The following is a 26,595-nucleotide window of genomic DNA, read 5'->3' on the forward strand; positions in this document are numbered from 1 at the left end:
ATGCTCCCCGCACTCCCCCAATCCTTCCCTCTCTTGACTTGCCAAGGTAGGCTGGGTCTCATCTGCCATGCAAATTTTGAGGAAAATACTTTTTTTTTTTTCTGGTTTGGGCTGGGGTGGGGGCTAAAAAAAAACACGAGTGTAGTATTTCCTGGAGGCTATCACTGTACTTTTAAAATAAATGACTTTTGTTGAGTGCAGAGATGGTCTTGGCTGTTCCAGGGCCCACGCTCCAGGAACTAAGCCGTGCAGATCCTGCTCGCTGGCATGATGAGTATCTCATGCAGGAAGTGAAATCTATGAAAGTGACCACATGCTTTGCCTCCTGCGTTTGGCGTCTGACCTCATCTCTTGGTGTAAGGTCATGTGAAAGTTCCACAAGACAAACACAAACACACACGCAAAAAAAAAAGTGTGAAGGTTCATGCGGGTCATACAGGTCATGGTATAAAAAAAAAAAAGAGAGAGAATAAGTTGCGCAGCTATTTTTGCACAGCTGCGCACCACAGACACGGCAATCTAGTCTTTCCTGTGATCTCGCCATATCGGTCACATTGCCCTTTTTCATATTCACAAGCAATTTCTACAGAAAAAGACAAGTCATCGCACCGGGCGGATCAGGGCGATCGAGAAAGGCGGGGTGAGCTTATTCTTTACGTACGACAGCGTGGGAGGAGTTCCCTCTCCCTCTCTCTCTCTCTCTCTCTCTCTGAATCAGTTTTTACAAGCCGTTGCATGCAGATCCCTCCACAACGCGTGGGTGAGAAGCAGAAGGAAGATGAGAGAGGGGAGAAGATGAGAACCGTAGCTGCCTAAACGGGAATGAAGGCGCAAGACTGCCCAGATGAGGCGTGAGACATTTACGCACACCAGAAGCAGCGACTTGCAGTGAGGGCTTTCTGAAGAAGACTCTGGGAAGTCGGGTCTGGGCTAAGGAAGAAAACTTTACCTCAGAAGTTTAGTATTCACAAATCAGCAGAGATGAGACTGAACTTTTCCACGAGCTGGATCTTCCGGGGCTGGATAGCGTGTGCCCTTGTCACCTTTTACGCACAGGTAAAGCACCTCTGAACACTTCACAATCGACTTTATTCTGTCTTTTGCGCGGTTTGCATCTCAAATAAAAGAGAATGCTAATGCAAAATGCTGAGATTGTTCATGTTTTATCATCCCAAAGCCAACGATGCGTGCCGGGATATGTGTCATTGCACGGAGTGTTTGCATGAGCTGGTCAGATAGGGAGAACGAAGTGGGTGGGCGGGGGTGGGTGTTGAGTTTTTACGCGTCGACGCTGACTGGAAACGGTTGCTTTTGAGCATACCTCTTCCCTGTTCTCACCACAAAAACGCCGCTGGCAGCCGGACGTCCTTCTCCCTCCACCAGGCTCTCTCTCCGAGTCCAAAATCTCTCATCAGGAGCCTCGTCAGTTCTGCCAGAGGCGAAATTTCTTTTTAAATACAGAGCTGGGAAAGAACAACCGGGGTCACAAGGTTACATCCAGACTACCAATCACCACATGGCAGTTGAATTGATTTTAAATGCCTTAAAGGCAAATACTGAAGGACTTTTTGTCAATTCCATTAGAGTCTCAGCTGATCCACTTCCACACTCTTATTTGAAAGACAGGGTTGAATAGGCTGTGACAGTTTACTGTCTGCGTTGTTGTTTCGACCCAGCAGCTAACGCTCTCCAGGTGGATTAGTTTATAAGATGCGGTTGAAGTGGTGGGACTGCTGGGCACCAGCGATCTGTCACTGCCTGTATCCCTGCCCGAGTTACCGTCAGCCAGCATCGTTAGGATTTTGACTGGAACAGGCCCTGAAATGTGTCGCAAGAGCAAAATGCTGGAGAGGTATCTTGTTGATGCTGCGATCCAGAGAGGTAATTACGGAACAAGAAGAGTTTTCCCCCTCAGGTTGTCAAATGCAAGTTTGTTTTTTTCCTTCCAGTGACAAGAGGAAGCAAACACAGATCTGGTGCCAGGGAAAAATAGTTTTCATCTACGTTTTAAGGTGACACTGCAAACCTTTGGCTTTGTTCTTAACCGTGGTCTTGCCATTACTGACTCACACTATCCCCAAAGAATTCCCCTTCATTTTCTTGGTTTTCAACCGCTTCATCCGATCCATTCCAAGCTGTCTGTCTGACATTGAGCAATACACGATTACTTCAAGATGTTCAGAGCTTAAAAGTCAATATATCTTGAAAACACTGTGTTTGTTTTTATTTAATTCGTTTACTTGCGTACAGACAATAATGGCTCCTGTACTTTTTCATCAGCCAGCTTGTCTATCCATCCGTGCGTTCATCCCTGCACGTCTGCGCTCAAACATCTGCCAGTCTCTCTGGCTAACAGCCATTCATCAGCAGCCTCTGACTCGTTTTATTTACAGTTTGACACCTTTTCTCTTCAGCCGTTTCACTCTTTCTCTTGTTTCATCCATCCATCCATCCAGTCATCATAGTTCCAGTACGTCTGCAGGTCTGAGACAAGCACTGCGTTGCCTCAGACCTGCAGATCTCAACTTGATTTAGCTTTGCAGACAACACTCTCACCTGACAGCAGCTCTTGTAACGAGAGTGGAGCTTTGTTGTGTGGAAAGGAATTTGTGGACGTTTCTAACGCACCTAAATTGAGCAACTCCAGCTTAATCAGTTGACACAGATTACAGTTGTTTAGAGACTTCTTCTTAACTTTGTTGACAGGTTGTTGGCTGGAACCTTTTCTGCCATATTACCAGCTCTAAGCTTTACTCTAATGAAGCCACGGCCTCTGTTGCAATTCCAAAAAAAGGTTTCTGTGCAGCAGATTGTCACTTGAAAACGTGTTGGAATGTTTTTTAACGGAGACAAAAGAAAGTAATAGTCAAATGCTGTTTTTGATTACAACCTGCAGGTGATAAAACTCTAAATCAAACATTATAAAAGCATTCATTTTTAGTGCAGGGTTTTAAATCTTGATTTTTGCAGGTGACACTACAAAGGATTTCTTTTTATGGCTTTTAATCACAGGTGCAAACACTATACACAGATCCGATTGTTGCGCAACGCACTTTTACGGCACCTTATCGTGGATCACTGAAACCCCTGGAGCCCTAAAAGGCGCACTGTGCTTCTCTTGGCTCCGTGCCTGCAGCTGCTGTGGCCGTTATGCAAATTCTCTCCTGGTCTGAGAGCAACTGGAATGCGCTCCGTGTGACATGTTCGATGGGATCACACGAGCGGTGAAAGATTTTTTCAAAAGATAAACAGAAAAGTGGAGGAGGATTAAAGGAAAAAGGGCAACGCCGTTCTCCCTCAGCAGTTCACGTATTCATTTGTGAGCACATGCAACAGACAAATTTAGCCTTGAGGTTGGATGTTCTGTCTTGACCGTTACGAGAACCTATAATCTTATAGGGTTGGCTCAGCAGCTCTCCCTTATACATATGTATTTAGTGAGTAAAAACACGCCGCTTCACACAACTGATACCCAATGTTTAGATGTGGCAGTGACAAAAATACAATACCCGGCATTCCTTTGGCTTCCTGTGCGTTCTGGTCGAGCCGTGCAGATTAAAAACCATCATTTACCAAATATATATATATATATATGTGTGTGTGTGTGTGTGTGTGTGTGTGTGTATACGTTACACACACACACAAAGACAGGAACATCTTAGCATGGGAACCGTTTCTGCTCATGTCACTTCTGTCTGCAGCAGCACATGGTCCTCATTACACGTGCGGTCCGAGCTATGAGCGCCGTGCATCATTATCCCTCTGGTGAGATTGTAAAAAACAAAAAAAAAAAAAACAAAGACTGGCTGATGTGCGAGTCTAAGAGGAGGTTATTAAACGCTCGCCGTTGTTCATGTGGTGCTGTTGCAGCCCCGGGGCCCGGGCACGGAGACTAAACAGAGTTTAATGTGGAGGTGTGAGAAAGAAGAGGGAAAGAAATGTGTGTCTTCCTGATTCAGATGTTTAATGATTGTTTAGTTTGCCGCCTTCCTGCAACAAATTGAATTTATTGTTAGGGATGCCTTTAATGAAGATCTAATCACCAAATAATGTTTTCGACAATGTCAAGCATGGATATTCTTCTGAGTTACAGAGATGCATATGTATTGTTTGGAAGAAAAGGGATAGCCTGTGAGGTTAAAGGCGTTGACAGCCTGACAGATTGAAGTGTCTGAACACCGAGCAGAAATATGGATGTTTTGAGAATTCACTCAACTGCAACAGGATTTTTTTTTAAACTCTACAAATTACAGAACGAATGACTGAATTAGTGTGTAATTTCACGGTGAAAGACGATTTCTAAAGGGCTGAATAAGAAAATGCTGGAGGTTGGCTCTAGGTCAGAGTGCAGCCAGCCCTATAGGTTGTGTTTTTCTACATTTATATATAGACGCTGTGGCTTTGGCGCAGTTTCTGTCATAACAGCCTGATTCTCGAATTCAGCAGTGTGGCTGGCGGCCTTAATTTAGAGTCGCTGGAAGGTGTGCACTGTGTATACACCGTGTATGTACAGTACGTGTGACCCGACACAAGCACTTCCAGTACGTGTGGAGCCTTTTTTAATCACAAGTGTTCGATGCTCTCTGCAGAAAGAGCTCAGCTAAGATCCCTCCGCTGAGTGACAGCTGGAGACAAGTCTGAACCGAAGTCTTTAAGACGTTTAGCTTAACCGCCGCCTCATGCACACAAGCGGGGACCGGGAGAATATCAGCAAGTGTTTATTAACTCTGAGCCGCCGGGAGCTGGTTTTATTTCACCCCGGTTGGTTCCCATTATGCGCCCGGGCGGTATCACAGTTTGGTTTGCTGGTTTGGAGACCGTACGGCGCTGTGGTCAGGTGCTTCTGAGAGCGTGGAAAGAATTCCTGAGCAGGACTTGGAAATATTTTAACCAAGCGTCCTTTGCCCTCATTACTCACCCTCATCTCAAGAGTGTCACGTGTGGATTTGAAGGATGGTATAAAGAGGAAGGAGGAAGATGCCTGTTGTAGAATAGAAGTACTGGCAGAAATTGGACGTTTTTGATAAAGCATGTTCCTAAATTTTAAAAGAAAGGCAATCCAAAAGTCCTAAATCTGCATGAAACAGTAGAATACTAATAGTCTTATTTTTTATTTTTTTTCCCAGAACGTAGCCTCCAAAGCTCTCAAGTGTGGTGACAAACAGTACCTCAGGGGCTCAAGATGCTGCGACAAGTGTCCGCCAGGTAATAAAACACACAAACACAAGGAGATGCCACCACGTGTCTGGTTTACTCTCTGTAGTCAGCCTGAAATAGATTTCCATTCACAAAGATCTTAACTTAAAAGAGGAAGGATGTTTAAAAAAAAAAAAACCTTAAAATGTCTCAGACATCTTCCCCCCCCACACACACATAGTGATTTAACCCACTACTTTAAAAGAGGAAAGGGGTTCTAAATTTGTTCATTTCCTTTTTCTTTTCTGTTTTTAACATCAGCTTTTTTAACCCCTGCCTTCTTTTGGGTTTTTTTTTCTCATCAGGTTTCTTCGTGTTCGCCGACTGCACCAACTCCAAACAGACTACATGCGTCAATTGTAATCTTCGCGAGTACCAGCCCACCTGGACGGAAGAGAGGGAATGCTCCCCGCAGAAGACCTGTGATAAAGGTCGGTGCCTCTGTTTCGTTCCGTTGTGTTCGATGAAACACCTTTTGAAATAAAGCTGTCCTCTATTTCAGGATCCTCTTTTTGCACTCAAGAATGCTCTGATAATCAGAATAAATATTTCTTTCTATAATATTAATGAAGGAAACTCAATATAATGTCCAAGGAATGTCCCCAAAGGCTCTAGGGAAAGCCGTTCGCACCATTATCTTCCTTTCAAAGCCCAAATTCAGTCTGTGTCAGTTTTTTAAGAGTATGGACCTACCTGTGCACTGAAGGTCTCCCTCTCGTTTGATCTCCAGGCAGGGGCTTTATGGACGCCCCTGAGAACCCCCTGGCTGAGGAGCCGTGCCGCTGCCGTCCCGGCCTCCAGTGTCACCCCATCAACTGTGAGTTCTGTGAGAAGATACCAAAGTGCCTTCCCGGATACGGACTGGAAGCAGACCCCGGTGAGACAGTTTGACAAAAAAAACACACTCCTGATTGAAGGATATATACTCCTGAGTGTAACTGTAACACACACATATATATATATATATATATATATATATATATATATATAAACAATGTCTGTTCTTCATTATAGACTCAACAAATGGAAGGAAGATGTGCGTGCAATGTGAGAAAGGCTTCTTCGCTGACAAAAATGACGAACAGTGCAAACCATGGACCAAGTAAGTGTACACAAACACACGCTGGATGCACAACAACACGTTGTTTTTTAGCTTGGGATGTTTTGACGTATTCTGCAGGGAGCACGCAGTAATACTGTTGGGTAGCCATCCTCACCAGCAGCCAGCTGCTATGAGTAATACGTTCACCACTTCCCCTGGAACTCTTTACCAGACACCGGCTTCCACTGGTATTCCACCAAATCTGCAGTGACGACGACAGAAAGAGAGAGAAAAGAATTTTGTTTTTCCTCTATATTCTGTCCTCCGTCATAGCAAAACCACCCGTTAAAGGCTTGGCTAATGTAATGTAGAGGAAAAGGAAGAAAAAAAATAAATAAATCAAGCAGACTGTCCAGTTGCACAAATATTCCTCTTCACTCTTTGTGTTTGTGCTTTTGTCTTCTTTCCCAGTTGCAAGGCTAAAGGCAGGATCCAGACCAAGCCAGGCAGCACACAGTCTGATGCAGAGTGTGGACCTGAAGTCTCTGGTAAGACGCTTTCGCTGCAGGCCTGCATCCCGCAAAGTCGTGATGAATTTAACAGCTACTCAAAATAAAGACTCCGCAAAGCAAAACGAGGGGAAACTCTGTAAAAATGTCATTTTGATTTATTTATTATATATACCGATCAGCCACAACATTAAAACATTAACCATAACCGTCTTGTGACAACAAAATGTTCTGCTGGGAAACTTTTGGACCTGGCGTTTATGTGGACATTACTCAGACATGTACCACCCACCTAGACCAGACCAGGCACCCCCACCCCATTGCAGTGACGCCCCTTGATGTAACAGTTTAGGAACAAGTTTGTTAAAAACTCAAAAAACATGAAGAACAGCACAAGGTGTTGACCTGGCCTCCAAAATCACTAGATCCCAAACTGATCAAGTATCTGTGGGATGATCCACAGAGGCCCCTCCCCTCAACCCATAGGACCCAAAGGCCCCCCACTATCAACATCCTGTTGTCAGACACCACAGGACGCCCTCAGAAGGCCCATGCCCATTCTCTGATGAGTCAGAACTGTTTTTGAGGCACAAGGGAGACCTACACGATTTCAGGAATGAATGTTATGCCTGATCTGAAACGCTCTTTTCTTTCAGGTGCAACGTCGTCCTGGGTTGTAGTTTCAGTGCTGTCGGTCATTACTGTTCTGTGTCTCCTCATCCTGCTCCTCTTCTGCTACAAGGACAAACTTAAATTGCTCTCAGGTAGGCACAAAACAGCTGATATAAGTTCTCATCTAGCTGTGTGTTTGAGTTTTTGGCGGCCCTGCATGATGTACACATGCACATTTCATTAATGTACACTGTGTTGATTCTTGGTCTAGTAAATCTGCGATCATGTGTCCAGAATCTGAAGAGGACCAGAATACAACAGGTAAAGTGGAACTTCAATCAAAAAGCAATGAAATAGCAACAACGTTTACAACATATACAATAAAATGGAATGAACTGGAATGAATAAGGAAGGAGGTCATATGTTTCTTCATTGTTTCTGTCATTCAAGGAGACCTTGGCTCCTCTTTACAACAGTGGAGCAGTAGGAGGCCCTGCAGGCTCCAGATGTGCACCGTGCGAAGTGACCAAACTCATCTGCCAAGTGCCCCACACTCCTGCCGATGATCTGCCGTGCACCTTCCCCTCCTCTGTTCCTGACATCAAGGTCGCTCTGCCCTTCACGGGGGAAACCACGGAGAAAGAGGCGGCCAAGGAGAAGATGGCGATGGAGGATCAGAGCGAAGGATCCGGGGAACCAGAGGAGGTGTCGGAAGACGAAGAGATCGTGAGTGTGTCCCCGCTTTTGGCGGGTTCTTGTGTGTGTGTCATTCCCATCCGCGAGCCGCTGGAAGTAGGGGAGAATGAGGACTGTAGCCAGGCTGTCAGTCCTGGAACGCCGGGGACCTGCTCGTGTGGAGGGCTGGATGGAGACAGGGACGGAGACGAAAGTGACAGTAATAGAGCTGATAAAGGCGGAAAAAGGGGTGACGGAAGTCGAGAAAAGATGGTTTCGCCCACGAGTGAGGCCGGGGTCGCATCTCTCGTCTCTCTTTCTCCACCTCTCCTCCACACCTCCACATCCGGCCCTCTTACTGAACTCTGCCTGCCACTGTCCCAGGCTCAGGTGAGAGGGGAATTTAAATCTCACCTGGCCGACAGACCGGCGGTAAAACAGGAGGGATTACACAGACTGGTGAGCACAGACTCCCCCTCAACGGAAAATAGCCCAACCTCCCCGATGACCTTGGTCAGCCCCATGACGGCCTCCTCGTCGGTCGGGGACCTCTACCTGGACAAGCCATCCGAGGCCTGCGGCCTTGAGCAGAGTCAGGGACTCTCCTGGCGGGATAACAGGGAGAACAAGCTCTCGTCGGGGGAGTCAGAACTGGAGTGTTCACCAGAGAGTCTCCATAGTCAGCTGGCTGAACCAACTCTCACCTCAGGTGGGTTAAACCTCAGGAATTTAAGCTCATCTTAAGTTCTTCATATTCTTGTTACGTATAGTAGTAGGGTAAGGGTTTAAAAGCTGTTGCTCCATAGCAGAACTTGGCTTTCAAACGTCCTTGAGCTCATTCCCAGAAAATTATATTTAGCTCTCTTTGGTCAGTACAAAGTCGCACTGTGGAGCTTGATATTTCCTGGATGTTTTTGACCACTCAACAGTGTCAATGAAAGCGGAACGCAAAGTGGCTGTGCGCCATGTTGGATAATGGCTCATCGCGAAGACCGCTCGGCCACAGTTGTGTTCGCCGGCCCGGATCCTCTGTTCCTTGTTTGAGCAGGCAGTCGCCGACGTACCGCCGCGGGGTCGGGTGATTTGATCCACAACATAGCCAGTTCTCTCCCCGCAGAGTACAAGGGACTGGCCACCAAGAATAACAATGCAGTTTAGATGGGTTTGAATGGAAAGTTTAACTGTCACATGGCTGAACTTGTATTGTTCTCACACAGAGCTTTAAGTGCTGCCAAAGAGAGGAAGGGAAAAAAAATCTCTGGGAAACGTATTTACGGTAGTCATGCCTCGTAAAAAAAAAAAAGCAGTAACCATCAGAACAGTCTAATCGGGGCAGCGGTTAGCTCAGCCTGAAGCATTATTAGGGTGATCATCCCAAACAGAACTCACAATTGAGGATCGGTTTCAGCGCAAGAGCAAGAAGCTCGGGTAATTGTTTCCGAGCAGTGTGTTTTATTAAAGCCAGTATTGATAGTTGATTTTTCTGGGCGGACCACACAGGGAGCCGGGGAAAAAAGATACCCGAGCCTTTCATGCACCGGTCGACTGCCAGAACCAGAACCGCACTCCAACAAACAGGGATCAGCGCGTGCATGAGTGTGAACTAAGCCATCGACAGTACAACGCTCCTGTTTACCCAGAGTTCCATAGGGTTGCGCAAAGTGACCACAGGTTTAATTGAAGCAAGATGTGTGCAGCTTGAGTAATACTTTTATAACCCTGCCCACCCAACAAAAACACACACACACACACACCCACACACACACACACACACACTGACTTGTGAAGAGTTTTTTTTTTATTTTATTTATTTTTTAACTCTCACTGATGACTGGGTACTTTAATTACACGGTTACCAGCTACAACACAATTTCCCAACATGCTGGAAGGATAATTGATTAAATGGGCTTCCCGCACATGCTATTTCAAGGCCAGTAGAGGGTCAGAGGTTTCACAAGTCTCAGGCAGTCCACGCGCCACATCAGGGCGCTACGCGGCCCAAGGGCACCTCAGTGCTAGCGACCCACGTTTATCCTGCGCATCGGGGAATCAAACTGTCAGCCTCCCAGGAAAAATAAACGGGTTTAGAAAAAGAAAAGTGTGCTTTTCTTAGACACCGAACAGGAGAAGGCTTCTACCAGAGCTCGGCTTTGCCCCTATGGTTGTTGCTGGGCGTCTATAAAAATCAACGCGGCATTAAGGGAGGCTAAACAAAAGGAACCAAGCAGATTCCATAGAGCTTTGTTTTCAAAGCTGTGGCGAAATGACATATTTTCGAGCTAGACCTCTCAGACTGGTATTCCGGGAAGGGCTCTCAGAAGAGGGAACACACAGACACACTTTATGTGAGTGTGTTTGCATGCCTTTTCCAACTTTATGGGTCTTGTGTGCGCTTTTCTGTGTGCGCGAGTGTAGGTGTAAAAACTGTCTGCGAGGATTTGTTTGCTTACATTTAATGCAGTCCTGTGTGTGTGTGTGTGTGTGTGTGTGTGTGTGTGTGTGTGTGCGCTGCACTTTCTGTGTGAACGGACGAGACATGATCTGTGAGTCACGGGCTTGTTTCAGTCGACTGGAAAAGTCGGACAGGAGGCTGGATGAAGCAGGAATCAAAGGCTCAGTGTGGTGAACTTACTCAATAGGAACACACTGTTTATTTTTCAGCTCACCTGGCTGGTATAAATCACAGTCTGTACACATGATTTGACAGGATACGCCGATGTGGAGTCAGGGTCGAGATTAGCCGCAGAAAGTTTCTCTTTTAACAGCACATTTTTTGTGCTTGTTCTCTTCTGTCCATTAAAAAACCTCAACCCAGACGACTTACTTGTCTTCAGAAGTCTTCCGTTTCTCACGCTAAAAATTGCCGGACAAGTGTGGTAAGAAGGGTATGATATAGCGGTTAGTGAAGCTGTGGCTGTCCTGCGGTCGCCCTGCACTGTCATTACACCCACTGTCCACTTGTCGCTTACGTCACGAGTAGAGGAAGCTCTGTAGGTCTGTGTGTAGGGGGAAGTTGGCAAACTTGCACAACCAGACTATATATATAAATGTATGGATGAATTTCTCAACACTTCCAACTAAGTTGTTGCTCAGTTTCTCTTTAAACCAAACAAAAAAATGATCTCCCAATTTCTCTTTTACCGCTTTCTTTATATGTAGCCTCCAACTCACAGTCTCTTCTTCACCCTCTTTTAGGTCAGGTGTCTGGGAACAACAACACCACCTTCATCTCCAGCGGCCAGGTGATGAACTTCAGCGGCGAAGTCATCGTCGTCTACGTCAGCCAGACGTCCAACGGCAGCGACGGCTCCGGGAAGGACGACGCCTTCGGGAGCCCCGTGCAGGAGGAGGCCAGTGAGACGGCTCAGTTTTTCCAGAGCAGCCTCAGATCTCAAGGGGACTTCATTTCCCACAGCACCTTGCAGGATGAGACGCTGCCAGTCCAGGAAGCGATGGAGGAGCGGGCGCTGAGGAAGTGACGACTGGTTGTGTTTGATGTTTTTATGTCAGTGTACGGATCATCTCCTCAGCCAACAGTTAGTAAGACTGACCTGTTGTAGTTATTGTTGGTTACGTCACCCTGTTAGCTACAAATGAAATTTCAGCAATAAATTAAGAAAACGAGTTTAAGCTGAGCAGTCAGAGGGCTGACAGATTTGTATGTAAAATGTAGTCTTCCATGAGTCTTTGCATTTCAGATGTTTGTCACTGAATCCTGCCTGAGGCCTTTATTTCCAAATGGAAACTTCCTCCATTCCAGACAGAGATGGGGAAGTTTGCTGAGGATTGAATGTGGAACCAGAGTTCAGACTGGAAAAGCATAATGCTTTTATTGTTGGATGGAAATTACAGCTGGATCTGGATAGAAAGAAGTTACTAGATGTATCATTTCCCACCTTTTATCATTAAAGTGCCTTCTCCAAGTTTGACATTTGGACGGATTTAAGACTTTCCTTAACATAACAAAATATCCACCATGTGGAAATCATTTTGAGTATTTTTTTTTTTTTTTAGCAGAAGACTCAATTTACTAGCTACAGTAAGAATCAGAGGGACAGAACCCAAATTTGTAAAGACAATTTTTAAACATTTCAAGTGAATTATTATATTTGTGGTTTGCAGGACCTAAGAGAATCAATTCACAGTAACGACACATCCAGTTTTGGTACGATACTTGTTTTAGCCTGTATGTCGTCCTTTCTCCTCCTTATTGCACCACAAGTGCAGTGTGTGTCTAAAAAGAAAAAAATGCTATGCATTTGATAAGCTATTTTATTACTGGTTTGTTTTGTTTCATTATATTTTAATGTGCAAGCCTTAATGAAGAAAAGTAAAATGTCTGTAATTTTTTTTTTTAAAGATAATTCTGCAAGGTAACTTGTATATGTTTTTCAGAAGTTTCACATGTGATCAGTGTTTGTATATGTTTCAAAGGAGCATGATGTATTTGTGAAAGAATATTCTCTCATTTGACTGGAAGGGAGTTGGGGTGGGGGGATTAAAGTCAAGCGGTGCCGTAAAAAGTTGTCCACAATTCCAGCATCACCAATATGTATGCAGCTTTACGAGATTCTGTACATATCAATCAAACCAATTGCAATGAATAAGTGAAAGAATATTTTGATTGAAATTAAATATGTTTTGCATCTAATTCTCCCATGGATGGCTGCCTTCCTGCATTCTGTGGTTTCTCTCTGTCAACTTTCCTATTTTGGGATCGAACAAAATTACAACTAAGGAGTCATTTATCTCCTGGAGATGATCTATAATCTTGGTGAAGCAACGCTAATTACATATGTGGCGAGGCCTCTCTGTCTTTGTCCCTGTGTTGACAGACAGGCAGCCTTTCATCAGGCCTGGGGATGGCGAGCAGCTGTGAGGAGAAACTAATCTAGCAGTCAGACCAGCTAGCGTCACAGAGAGACCACATGAGAGGAGCTGGCAGCGCTCATTTGGGCCTGGTTTGGGTCAGCACGAGTATGTTTATATATGTGTGTATGTGTGCGCGCATGTGTGTTACGTTTGCGTCGTGTCTCAGCTTATTTTATGGTTGTTTGTGAAAACAGGAAGTTATGACTAGCTCTCACATGGTTTACATGAGAGCCGGCCGGCCGGCCAACACAGGACCTGACTGTAGATTTAAATGATTTCTGCTTTTTTTCTTCTTCTTCTTCAGCTTTTCATGTGTGAAAAGGACAGTCTCTCATTTGACTGAAGATGTGTAGGAAGGCCTAAGACACCGCAGATTGCTATAGTCTGCCCCCTAGTGGTAGGTGTAAGTTAAAGGCATAGCTTATTTTTCTTTAAAAAAAGCAGAGAACTAAAGCTGTTAAATCGCTTTTCTCTGTGCCACCAGACTCTACTGACAAAAACAGTCATTTTACCCCTCAAAAGATGAAAGACACTGGTCTCCATCCATGTGATTTCAGTGTTTTGACATGTTATGCTAAATCTGAATTAATGTGTTAACACACCAAAGGCACACAATAACACAAACAAACTAACTGGTCGAGGCAGCGGTGGACTGGCAACTCCTGCGCTTTGCAAGGCAAAAATCACTGTTTTTGTCAGTGGAGTCTGGTGGGAGGCTCTGCTTCCTGTCAGAAACAGCAAGCTGAGAGAAAATTAAATCCGTGCATATACTCTAAACTGGGATGTGCTGATTGCCATCTACTTCAAGTGCACTGCCTATGGAGAAGTACCTCATACCACCCCACCAAACTGTCCCATAACAGGTTAACAGGTAACAAATCTTAAGTAAATGTTTTTGGATTTCCAGTAATGCATTTTGACACTTTCTTACAAGGAGATATAAAGCTGTAATTAAAAGATAGAGGTAATCACCACTCTTGAGTGATGATCTGGGCTCAGCTTTCTAGGATCCAGCAAATTCATCACCCTTCCTGCCCAAACAGCAATTTAAAACAAAAGGCTTGACACGCAGCTGAGTGACCTGCGGAAAGCACCAGAAAGTCCACAGTGGCGAAATGCTGAAATTGCAGCTGTCTCACCTGTGGAGGCAGGTTTTGAGTTCCACAGCGGACTCACAGAAGACTGCTCAGATTGGTTACCTGTCACCGATAGCGGATGCAGTTTCCAGTTACTTCACAGATAATGGTTTTTGTGTCCAAGACATACGATGACGAGCAGATGAATTAATTTCATTCGGCAACACCTGGCATGTTGAACCTTGCAAATTAAAACACGAGTCATTTAAAACTGTTAAGGGCCTCTGTTGAAAAGGATTATTCTTTTATACCAGACACGTTTTTCTGCAATACTTTTACAAAACCAGCTTAATTATGACAGTGATTGTATAATAAAGGACACTGGACGCCGTGGACTTCATTCGGAACCTCTTTGCTCCACTGCCTGTAACAACATACAACCAGCATGCATTGCGGTGGCACCGAGCCATATGGGAATAGTAGTCCTACTACTACAGTGATATAGTGACTCTAGGAAAGAAAATGCTTTCACCAGAATCAGTACTCAGTTTTATAACCATAATCAAGCTGGAACTAAGTACACAAATGCATCTCTGTTGCATGGGCTCAATCACTTGTCATGTGATTGCTCATCAGGAACCCTATTTTAATTCCTAACTGATTAGTTACAACCACCAACTCTCAACAGAAGAGCTTTTATATCTAATGAATGCATTTGAATAAGGCAGTCGTTATCCCTCAGTTCTTTGCCCCTTTCCTGGACCTGTGTCTCAAATCAACACCAGCCAAAGAAGGAGCCACATAAATCTTAGGAGGAATTTCATGTTACCGAACTTCCAGAAATGCAAGCTCTCAGGTAAGACCTAAGATAAAAGTAGAATGTGCTCATTTTAAAAAAATGTTTTTAAGTATGCAGTGTTGTTTCAGTGTCCAAGACAGACTTTACGAGTAAAAATAAATCATCCTTGCTGCTTTGAGCGTCACCTGGCTGGAGATTAAGTGAGTTCAAAGCCTGCGAAGTTTCTTGTTAATACGATGATTGTTGTTTCTGGCATGCACTATTTTGCCAAGGGCGGTACACCTCATTCATATCTTATAGTTTAGTTACTGGAAGTTTGAAAAAAAACATATTATGTCATTTATTCCTTTAATTTTTTTTTGTTTTTCTGTTGGAAGCAAGTCACAGTGTCAAGGGTCATTTTAAATTCACTTGGTAAATCTCCAGGATGAAATGCTGCAGAATCTCAATTATTTACAACTTAGAAGTGCAGCACTACAGTCTCCAAATTAAGGACATGCTCCACACCAAAGTGTTTTTGTAAAGGACGGGTTGTATATTTATTCATTATAATTGTGGAAACCATAAAGACGAGATTGGATACGAGATGACTTAATATCTAGTTTGGTTAACATAACTGGATAATGAGCTGGTGTGGGAAGGTGTTTTACAGAAAGTGTAATTTGCTGCATGTGGGCATTTTAACAGATCCACTACATCTCTCCAGTCACCTCTTGCTAACAAGTCTGTGCCGAAAATTTATGTTAGTATACTACTTACCACTGTTTTATAACGTAGACAGGAATATGGTCGACATTTATGCGCTATGAGGTGTTGTTGGGAGGATGAAAGTTGCCCCTTTTGCTCTTAACTAAATTCTCTGCATTCTAGACACTTTAGAGTCTGCATCCAATAAAACGAGTTCCAAAACCTTTTTAAATGTCACCCTTTGGACATGGTATGCACTTTATCTTCTTTTAATGGCTGTATGAACTAATATAATCATGAGTGTTTCTTTTCAGTGTAAATCTTTGTCTTTGTCCTTTAACTTTGACGATTGGCCATTGGATCTTGTGACAATGCAATGTTCTGCTGGGAAACTTTTGGACCTGAAATTTGCGTGGATGTTTCTTAGACATGTACCACTCACCTAGACCAGACCAGGCACCCCCACCCCATAGCAGTGACACTCCTTGGGAGTGACTCAGGCAGCCATCCCCAGCAGGATGCAGCCTGAGACAGGCACACACACAAAAACGGTTTAGGAAAAACTAAAAAAACATGAAGAACAGCACAAGGTGTTGACCTGGCCTACAAATTCACGTATCTGTGGGATGATCCACAGAGGCCCCTCCCCTCAACCCATAGGACCCAAATGCCCCCACTAACAACATTCTGTTACCAGACACCACAGGACACCCTCAGAAGGCCCATGTCCATTCTCTGATGAGTCACAACTGTTTTGGAGGCACAAGGGAGACCTACACAATATTAGAAAGGTGGTCATAATGTTATGCCTGATCGGTGTATGTTCCAGTGTTTTATTTTCTTTGGTACACTGCCACGGGTTCTATTTCAGTCACATACATACAGTGTGTTTAAATTATTAAACTCGTGTCGATTTAAATCTACTTTTCTTATTTCTCAGGTCTCTGTTTGTCCCCAAGTGGTCCTCGGATGTCTCTCTGGAAGGAAAGACCGCTATAATAACCGGGGCCAACACTGGAATAGGCAAAGAAACGGCTAAAGACCTGGCTGGCAGAGGCAAGAAAACAGTGAAGGGTTGACTTATACGATGAGTAGTATATTTTCTGGTACTATGTGACTCCTAGTACCAGTTTTAAGCTTAAAAATTAAACAAACATAATGATGTGACTCAAGTATTAAATGGCTGTCTGACGTTGAATCATGCTCATGAGCAGAGGGGCCATTATCGCCTTGTTGGAAAAGAAAAACACTGAGCTTGCCACCGTATGAAGTGACTCAGATATAAAACTGTGCTCAACATCAGATTTTGACGTGCATGCACATGCAGTCGCACGCACCATTAACAGGGATTAATCTCCTCTAGGTGCCCGGGTGATCCTGGCGTGCAGAGACATGGTGAAAGCAGAACAGGCTGTTGGTGACATCATGAGGGAGGTGAAGGGAGCCAAGGTTGTCGCCAGGCAACTGGATCTGGCTGACACCAAATCGATCTGCCAGTTCGCTGAGAATATCTACAACAGTGGGTGGCACGGGCGAACTCACACCAGAGTGCAGTGTGAATAATTTTGCAACATACATTGCTCACATGTAATCTTTAATTTTCCAGCTGAGAAGACTCTTCACTTCCTGATCAACAACGCAGGTGTGGGCATTTGCCCTTACGCCAAGACGGTGGATGGATATGAGATGCAGTTTGGAGTCAATCACTTGGGTATGAGATAAAAAGAAAAATATTACAGGATGTTTGTGGAGCCTGTGTTTAGTTAAATCCCCGGGAGGTATTGGCTTTCGCCAACAGAACAAATTTGTTCATTTTGGACTCAATGGATGGAGAGAGAGTCTATTAAACCTTTGTGTGTTCCCTTCTAACAAATCTTAAGTACATTTCCATTTGTACATTGCTCCTTCTGTGTCTCATTTCATCTTTTCTTTCCCTTTCTCAGGCCACTTCTTCCTGACTTTCCTGCTGCTGGACTTGCTAAAGCACTCAGCCCCGTCCCGGGTCATCAACTTGTCATCGGCGGCTCACAACATGGGCAAGATCCAGTTCGACGACCTGAGCGGGGAGAAGGACTACCACCCCGTCAGGGCCTACGCGCAGAGCAAGCTGGCCAATGTCCTGTTCACCAGAGAGCTGGCTAAAAGGACCGAGGGTAGGGCCCGAGATGCAAATATTTCTGTAGGTTTGTCTGTTCTGTGCCTCTCTGTTTCTTTCCTCGTCCGTGAATAACGGATCTGCTGCAGCTCTTGCCAGCGTGAGGGTCTCATGCCTCAACCACAACCGCTCAGGGCAAAGAAACAGTGCATGCTAGACCAAAACACTGTTCCCCTGTCTGATCACACCTTGTTTGGCAGTCTTCATATAATCGTTTCTGCAGAAGTAATTATGAGTAAACACTTTTTGGGAGTTCTGATCAGATTAAACTTGATGTAATTCTGTTCGACTAGAGTTTTACTTTGTACTATAAACAAATAAATCAGTCAAAGAAGGAGGAATTCAAATCCACCCCTGTGAAATGTGTCACTCCCTCCTCCCCTCTGCAGTTCTAGGTGTCATGGCTTACTCCGTGGACCCCGGCATTGTGAACACTGAAATCACAAGGCACATAAGGCGCCCTCTTGCGGACATAATCAAAACGTTCAGCTTCCTGATCAGGACCCCGGCGGAGGGGGCCTACACCACCATCTACTGCACCGTCACTCCTGAGAACCAGCTGCTCACCGGAGGATACTACAAGTCAGTTGGAAATACCGGTGCAGAAGCAACAATACTCTCACTGTTAACAACAATAACTTAGCTCCTTACAAAATAAAAGACACATATAAGTAAATGTAAGCTTGTTTGATAGTATGTACTGTGAACAGGAACTGTGGGCCGATAACACAAAGCTCAGCACAACATCAAACCACAAGCCTGCTTCAGAAGTTGCAAAAATATGTCAACAACAACCCAGTTCACAGGCAAACTCAGCTAGTCTCTAAATAGACTGAAACAGACCGTGCAAAGTATACACAAAGAGACATTTTGAAAGTCCGCTTAAATGCAGATGACAGAAAACAAGAGGTAAATTATATTCATTATATCATTATGTTTCCCTTTCGTCCCTTTCCTCGCAGGGACTGTGCCATGGCAGACAGCTGCAGGGCAGGCCAGGACGATGGCACTGCCCTAAAGCTGTGGGCTGTGAGCTGCCACCTGCTTAGCATCCGCTGGAGATGAGCTGTCCACTCCCACACACTGCGCTGCAACGTTCACTCCCACCCCGAGCGATACCCAGCGTAGAGGAGGCTGAAGCTTTTTAGTTGTACTGAGCGTTGTGCATGTGATGGAGTTTGTAAGTAAGGACTAATATTTGTTAGGACCTGAAATACTCGTTGTAATAGAGATGAAGTGGTAAAAGTCAAGAGTTGGTAGAGGGAGGGCGGAAGACATGAATATATAGCTGCTTCTAATAAAAAGATCTCTGATACTCCAAACAACTCCTGTGTTTTAGTTGTCAATGAGCAACCATGGAGAAGGCTTGTTTAAAAATGTGATAGATAGATAGATAGATAGATAGATAGATAGATGACAGAATCTATAGATAGATAGATAGATGAATGAACAGATAGATAGATAGATAGATAGATAGATAGATAGATAGATAGATAGATAGATTTAAAGATAGATAGATAGACGACAGGATCTATAGATAGACGACAGGATCTATAGATAGATAGATTAATTTTTATACTTTGTCTACAGTGCTTGACAGCCAATCATCATCAGTAAATGGGTTTCCACCATTGTGATCTGTTGTTCAAGTGGACACTCAAGCACTAGTGACTGATAAGTTGGAGTGGCACTTTCCAGATTTCCAGTTTTGTCACATACCGCAGTGGTGAACTATGGTCATTCATTTACATGCATGAGATTCTCTCTCTCTCTCTCTCTCTCTCTCTCTCTCGGGTCATTTGAGCTCATGTCTCCAGTCTCTCCAGCAGCAGCAGGGGATCCGCCTGTTCCCCAGTCTCTAACTTGTGAATCAATTATGCGTCAGCTCGCTCCTGATCGGCTCAGACGCCGACATGTGAAAAAAAAAAGAAAAAAAAGACGGCGGCGGGGCGGGGACAGACGACAAGCACTACACCCCCCCCCTTAATGAACTGTAGTGGTGGAGGCTGCTAGATTGTTTATTTCTGTCTGAAGTCGCTCACCGGTCCTGAGGTGGAAGAAAATCTGTTGCTCCTGGGGAACAATGCACTGCAGGTAGGGGGAGAAAGAGAGAAAAAAACACAGAAAAACAGAAAGAGAGCGGTTAAGATCAGCTTCCCGGTGTCTGGCTCTGATAATAACAAGAATGTGAGAAATTTTAAGAAGATTGTAGTTCGCGGTGGCAGCAGATTTGGCACAGACTGGTTTACAAATGCAGCTTTTTACCTCGATCCGAGTCGTTTGGTTCATATTTTTGCTGTAAAATGTTTGTTTTCGAGCCTTTAAATCTGTTTAAGTGAGTTTGAAAAACATATGCAACCCAAATGTTTGTGCATTAACCCAAAACGAGTCTTGCTTTTTAACTGATCATTTTCTGTGTGCATATTCCTAGATAGACATGAGATCACTAACTTGGCCGTGTATTATGAAGGGGTTTCCTGCTGCTTTATTTGTGTGTGTGTGTGTGTGTGTTGTTCAGGAGTGTGTGCTGCAACCGCTGGTCATCTGAGGAGAGGCTCGATGGGAAAACTGTCATCATCACTGGAGCCAACACCGGGATTGGCAAAGAAACTGCCAGGGACCTGGCAAGAAGAGGTACTACCCAGCTGTGCGTCTGTCCCCAGCTGCCTTGGTCTATTTCTGCCTCAGCTGCATTGACGTGTACCTGTGCCTTACCTTCCAGACACATGCCATTAATCATTTCCTTTGGATTTAAGCACTTCTAATTTATATTTATGCTGAATGAAATAACAATATTTAACTTAGAATCGGGCTTAATCCCGTTTACACACTTCATTTTGATCATCTGTTTTGATAGGAACATTTCTCTCTTTCAATTCACTGCACATTTTCAGCATACCTTAAACTCTCAAAGACAGACAAGAAAGAGAAAGCGTTGACGTTAATGAGCATCTGGTTTGACATTTCAAGTGACAAACAAAGCAGGGAAGACAGATGAGGAGTCAGGGTGACAGAGGGAGCATTGTGAGGGTCCGCTCCCCTCCCTGCGCCAGAGAGGCAACAGAGGATAACACAAAAAGAATAATTGGTGCCAGAGGAAAATAATAACACCGTGGCTGGCTCTGTCAGATGACGGTGTCATCTCTCAGTTAAATGGGATTATGTAAGAACGGGATGACAGCCTGATTAGATTTGCAAGGATTCATAACAGGAAGTAATTCCTCTGGGCGCTGCATGTGACTGGAGAAAATCAAACTGAGGCGAACCTTCTCAATCATTGATTAATTTTATTCATTTTTTATTTATTTTTTTAAATCTTGACACAGTTACTTAACATGCTAAATGTAATGTTTGTGAAAGTGGAATAGGAGAGTGCTGTCCTAAGTATATATTAGCCTTGGCTCCAGCCATCATTTGCATGCCCGTATTATTTATGCATACATAACACCGTGTAATCCTTCACTGGGTGATTTTTAACTTGACACAGTGTAGCCTTTCATTCCCGCTGTTTGAGTTTATTTAATTGAGTGAACTTGGCTATGCTGGAAATGTGGGAACAATCAGGTTTTCCCACATGGGAGCTGCAGGACAGAAACAAAGACACTGTGATGGGATACAGACGCTTCAACTGATTAATGGCTCTTCTATAATTGCCGGGCACAGCAGCTATTTTGTGTGTCTGGTGCTGGTTTGTGTGTGTGTGTGTGTGTGTGTGTGTGTGTGTGTGTGTGTGTGTGTGAGTGTCGGGGGCGGGGGGGTTGTCTGTCTACATGTTTGTTTGAGAGGAAGGCTGAGTGCATGTGTCCTCAAAGCCCCTATCTGTGCTCATTAAGCAGAATGCATGGTAATTTGTGTCAGAAGCGGATGGGAATGACACAGTTGAGAGGGTCTTGTGTTCAAGCAAGTGGAGCAGTTGCCTAAATGAGATGCTGAGCGAGAGCTTAGAAAACATTAGAGGATGATCAAAAGCGCACCGTGAGATCGAGGTACTTCATTCCTCATTTTAATTTGGCATGGGTAGCTTTGTACGCCTGCAAATGAGAAAAGCTTTTGTAGTTTGGAAACTTTGAAGCGTTTTGAACCTCTCGTGTGCAGAATACTTGCCTTAATACATCACTGTTTAAGTTCCTATTAAGCCATTAGAGTAAGGCAGTGTAATTTCTGTGAACAGGGCTGCAATGGGCTGTATAAAATTCACTTGCAGCTCAGAGATAAAAGACGTGATGTGAGTTCACAGTGAATTTTCTACTGTTTCTAACTATTTCTTTCCATGCCTATTACTTGGAGGAACAGTTCTAGCAAGCACACATAAACAAACTTGAAATTTGAATTTCAAAGTTCTCCTGAATTGGAAAGCTTGACAGGAAGGTGGTGCACATCGGGGAAGAATGTGACAACTTCTGGTCTTTGGTACTCTGCTTTATTAGGTGCACGTATCATTATGGCATGCAGAGACCTGGAGAGGGCAGAGGAGGCACGGGCAGACATTTTGGAAGACACGGGAAATGAGAATATGATCATCAGAAAACTGGATCTGTCTGACACCAGGTCCATCAGAGCCTTTGCTGAACTTATCAACAAAGGTAAGCAACTAATGAATATATGTTTTTGCACACAATTCCTTCCACAAAAATGCAAAATAGGAGTCTTAATATTGTTGGGGGAGTGGCCAGACTTTAAACTTTAGTCCCAGAGTATCAACAGAGTAACTATAACATGAGACATTGTGCTTATGGAAAGATAGATCCTAAAGGAAATGCATACAAAACAAATAAAATGGGCCCTAAATTGAACCTTGAGGTACTCCACAAGTGATTGAGGTAGTAGAGGAAGAAGAACTAGGGGGGTTATGGCCCAGAAAGTTGAATTGCTGGATCTTTCCGTCCAAGTGTTAGTGAGCGAGACCCTGAACTTTAGCATTCAGCTCTTCACCCACTTCTTATCAGAATATGAGACTGGTGACACGTTGTTTGGATTTCATTATGGGGCGTGTTTAAACCGATAAAGAGAAAAAAGCAACCAGATAGCCCTACAACCAAACAGACCCATTTTGTTGTAAACAAATACTCGGATGATGCATACAACTACGTTGCTGTTACTCTTCTGTCCATCGTCACATAAATCCCGCCCAGACAGTTTGATTTACCCGACAGATCTTTGCCAGAGCATTATCAGTTCCCAAGGGAGCCGTTCCAGACCAAGTTGTTTGAGGTGAAAGGTTGGTCTGTCTTCCAGGCTACTGATGTATAGTACATGTGCAAATTTAAAACCTTCATCTTTTTACATTTGTGTGGTATTTTCTTTTCAGAGGAGAAACAGGTGAATATACTGATAAACAATGCTGGTATTATGATGTGTCCCTACTCCAAGACCACTGATGGATTTGAAATGCAGTTAGGCGTCAATCATTTGGGTAAGTTACGTGGGAGTCTTTTTCATTTTATTTCTGTATTTTATGTTAGTGTTTCTCCAGGGTTTAACATGAACAGTTGATAGACATGCTGTGTCGTAGTAAGATCAGACAGATGCGGGGAGAAACAATTTATCAGCATATCAGCCAGGGAAACATACGAGATTTACTGCTTTCTTCAAGCTGTGAGTAATTTCCTCTGTATTGGACCATGGCTTGCTTCCAGATGATGTTTTCGTCTGCAGTATTTTTGTCACAGGCTGACAGAGAGAACATGCTGTGCTCACCCACATGCCTATGCATACACTTTCACACACATACCTACACGTATACAGTACCTGTGCATTTATAGGCATCCTGTAGATGTCTGTGCACATTTACGTTAAATGATCACAATGTTTAGGTCAAGTGTAGAACAGGAAATGGAGAACAATTGTGAGGAAAGCAAAACTGCCAAATCAGTCCTTTTACATTTGAATTTTAAAGACAGTGTCATTGTGTATGCATTCCCTAAGCAGAAAGCCTTCCTTCCTTCCATTTGGTTAAGCTAAAGTAGTCCAGCAGGAAGAATTTCTTCCTGTTACCATCTCAACTTTCTAGCTTGTTTTCTATTTAAGAAACACACCAATGTAAGTCTGGGCTGTCTTGCTGGCACAGGCTTTCACAGGCTTTCTAACTCCACTGCAGTGCCAGCTTGCTCATTAATCCACTTTTGATTGATGGAGAGAAAAATGATCTGCTGCTGTTGTGACGGTTAATCTGTTGTTTCCGTCATTTGCCAAGCTGAAAATGTTAAAACTTCTTCCCCCTTAAATAATAGGAAGAGAGGAGATCATTGAACATTGAACATTTGAGCATTTGGTTAAAGAAAACAAGACATTTGAAAGTGTGATTATTCATTTTATGACATTTCATAGTCTAAACAATTCATCAAAAAATCTTAGCCATTTAAACTTGCAATCTCGGATTAAATTGCCACCTCCATCACTTGGCTGCATTAATCCACGAAAGTGTGGCGTGATCACTTCTTTATATTTTGTCGGACAAAAGCTTGAAAATACATGTTTCACTTTCCTCAGGACACTTCCTGTTGACTCACCTGCTGCTGGACCTCATCAAGCGTTCGACCCCCGCTCGTATCGTTGTCATGGCCTCGGTGGCCCACACCTGGACCGGGCTTCGACTGGATGACATCAACAGTGAGAGGAGCTACGATACCATGAAGGCCTACGGACAGAGCAAACTGGCCAACGTCCTCTTTGCACGCTCGCTAGCCAAGCGGTTACAAGGTGAGGTCAAGGTTTTTAGGAAGTCGGTAACGTCACAAGGAATGAAAGACAGAAAAGGCTTGGTTTATACCGCTAAAAATATATGAACAAGAACATGGACCATGTGCAAATGACATTTATTTTGAAAAGGACTGTAATAACTGATGATGGTAAAGGGTTCATAAGGTTATCAAAACTCTTAACTCAGAAGCAAGTTTTGTGGATACGTTGACTATCAGTCAGTATCAATCGATCATGCTTTTACAGTATTCGTGTAGGTGAGTGGTGCGTGCGTACGTGTTTCAGATACGGGGGTGAGCGTGTTCTCTCTGCACCCGGGGGTGGTGCAGTCCGACCTGTGGAGGCACCAGCACCAGTGCATCCAGGTCGCGGTGAAGATCTTCAGGATTTTCACCAAGACAACAGTGGAGGGAGCACAGACCACCATTTACTGTGCTGTGGAGCCGGGTCTGGAGAGCCGGAGTGGAGGGTACTTCAGGTACACACACAGTTGTTTTTTACAAACAGCGGGTTACATAAGAGCTTTTAGAGAGCCGGCTTCATGCTGCTCTGTATTTCTACCTGCTAACTAACAAAAGGAAATACTGTACAGTATGTGGTTGAGGGCTGACAGTTTATATTCTTGTTTTTTTGTTTAACAACGCCAGAAATTGTGTGTAACGGCTATTTTCTGTCCCCGTGTGTGTTCAGTGACTGTGCTCCTGCGAGTTGCTCAAGGGCTGCTTCTGATGATGACTTGGCCCAGAAACTGTGGGAGGTCAGCTGCAACCTACTTGGCATAACCTGGCAGTGAACAGCGGGAAATTAACTACAATTTAAGAAAAGAAAAAAAAAATGTTGTATTCTATGTATAAACATCATGCTTCAGACAACACCGCTCAGCACTTTTATAGAGGCATTAATGTTACTGTTGTGAGATAGACTCAAAGCAAAGTAGAGCCCAAAGGTATCTGGATCGCTCCAAAGACCTTCTTTATGTTTGTCAAAAACAAATTATATGTTTTAGTCTTATCGTACTGTATGATCAAAAGCGGCGTGATGTTTACCCGTGTGAAAGTGATCCTTGTAAGACAGTTTTCAATACTTTTTGTAGAATTTGAAAATGTTGGAGAAGAAATATTTTCACTGTTCTGTCTTTTTACTGTGCTTTTACTAACTGATGAGGACTATGTGGTCAGTTTTGTGTCCGGAGTGCGGATGCCGGTCTATCTTGTGAAGACTTTAACCAGCATGATTTTGCCATGGACTTAATTTACTGGAGGCGTGAACGCCTCTCATGAAGCTACAAGCCCTTTACAGACTTTCAGTTTGCAAGTTCTAGTGTGTCAAGAATTCCACTTATGATCAGATTGGAAGCTTGTGTTAAGTCTCTGCCCTTTATACTGCTTCAAGTATCACAGTGTGCATGTATCGACTGGTAAAACTCAGATGCGCATAACATTTTTTTTCATGTGAAATGCTGTTTCTGTGGCCTTTCCTTTGTGGCTATATTTAGGTAATATATTGCAACCACGACATGGTTTATGTCGTTATAATTATAACGCAGAAAATCAAGTGTCATCATGTTGCGGCTCCAACAAATCATCTGATGTTGTGAATATGTTTTGTATCAACACGACGTAAAAAAATAAACCCTTTAGACTGACAGCAGTTTGTTAACTTCTTCTTGTCGTCTCATGGCTAAAGTTAACGTATGGCTTGTGATCGTGCTGAGGTAATGCGGATGTTTTCCAGTCTGTATGGATTTGACCTTTTTCGATGCAATAACATGTGACACTGAGACGGGTTAAAGGAGATTAGGTAAACTAAGGGTATTAATAATGGGGGAACTGAGGGTCTTAAAGTCTTAGCCAGTGCCACCCAAACAGATGACTGAAAGCATCAAATAACATGGTAATCTTACTATCGCTCCTCCTACCACAAAAGAAAAAGACAAAAGGAGAAAAAAGATATGCTAGAATTCTGTTTGGAAATCGTATAATGATCTAAATCACATGAGTGAGTATTTAGTACTGAAGGAATGTGGCAAGACAAAAGAGTCTAATGCATCTGTGTGTGCATTGTGACCTACATATTGTATGATGAAGTCATGTGAAAAATAAAAAAGCATAGCTAAGAAAATAATCACATGGGAAATAATCATTTATTTAACAAAAATACCAACAGATACATTATTCCTCTGTACAATATGTGACTGGATGCTTTTGGCTCACTTTAGAAGAATTAAGTTGACACAGTGTGGATTTCTTTTTTTTACCAGATAAGGAAATAAA

At 43.7% G+C, this 26,595-nt stretch overlaps 2 protein-coding genes across 2 annotated transcripts; both read left to right on the plus strand.

Moving 5' to 3' along the window:
- Positions 1–764: 764 nt before the first annotated feature.
- tnfrsf11a (tumor necrosis factor receptor superfamily, member 11a, NFKB activator) lies at positions 765–12,964 on the plus strand. The gene is made up of 10 exons (XM_084566357.1): positions 765–1,056; positions 5,127–5,205; positions 5,502–5,627; positions 5,927–6,073; positions 6,211–6,298; positions 6,710–6,786; positions 7,404–7,511; positions 7,631–7,680; positions 7,810–8,743; positions 11,230–12,964. Exons 1-10 carry the CDS (start codon positions 982–984, stop codon positions 11,511–11,513), a joined length of 1,968 nt encoding a protein of 655 aa, XP_084422483.1. The 5' UTR covers positions 765–981; the 3' UTR covers positions 11,514–12,964.
- A 1,366-nt stretch (positions 12,965–14,330) lies between these two features.
- On the plus strand, positions 14,331–26,387 carry LOC311503755 (uncharacterized protein). The gene is made up of 15 exons (XM_084566629.1): positions 14,331–14,838; positions 16,409–16,524; positions 16,832–16,987; positions 17,075–17,179; positions 17,412–17,621; positions 18,013–18,205; positions 18,586–18,677; positions 19,529–19,538; positions 19,658–19,717; positions 20,142–20,257; positions 22,051–22,206; positions 22,932–23,036; positions 24,113–24,322; positions 24,608–24,800; positions 25,013–26,387. The coding sequence occupies exons 1-15, from the start codon at positions 14,825–14,827 to the stop codon at positions 25,113–25,115; spliced, it is 1,839 nt and encodes a 612-aa protein (XP_084422755.1). The 5' UTR covers positions 14,331–14,824; the 3' UTR covers positions 25,116–26,387.
- Positions 26,388–26,595: the final 208 nt, after the last annotated feature.

This window comes from Chelon labrosus, assembly GCF_963514085.1.
Source record: "Chelon labrosus genome assembly, chromosome: 18".
In the NCBI taxonomy this organism is placed as follows: domain Eukaryota; kingdom Metazoa; phylum Chordata; class Actinopteri; order Mugiliformes; family Mugilidae; genus Chelon; species Chelon labrosus.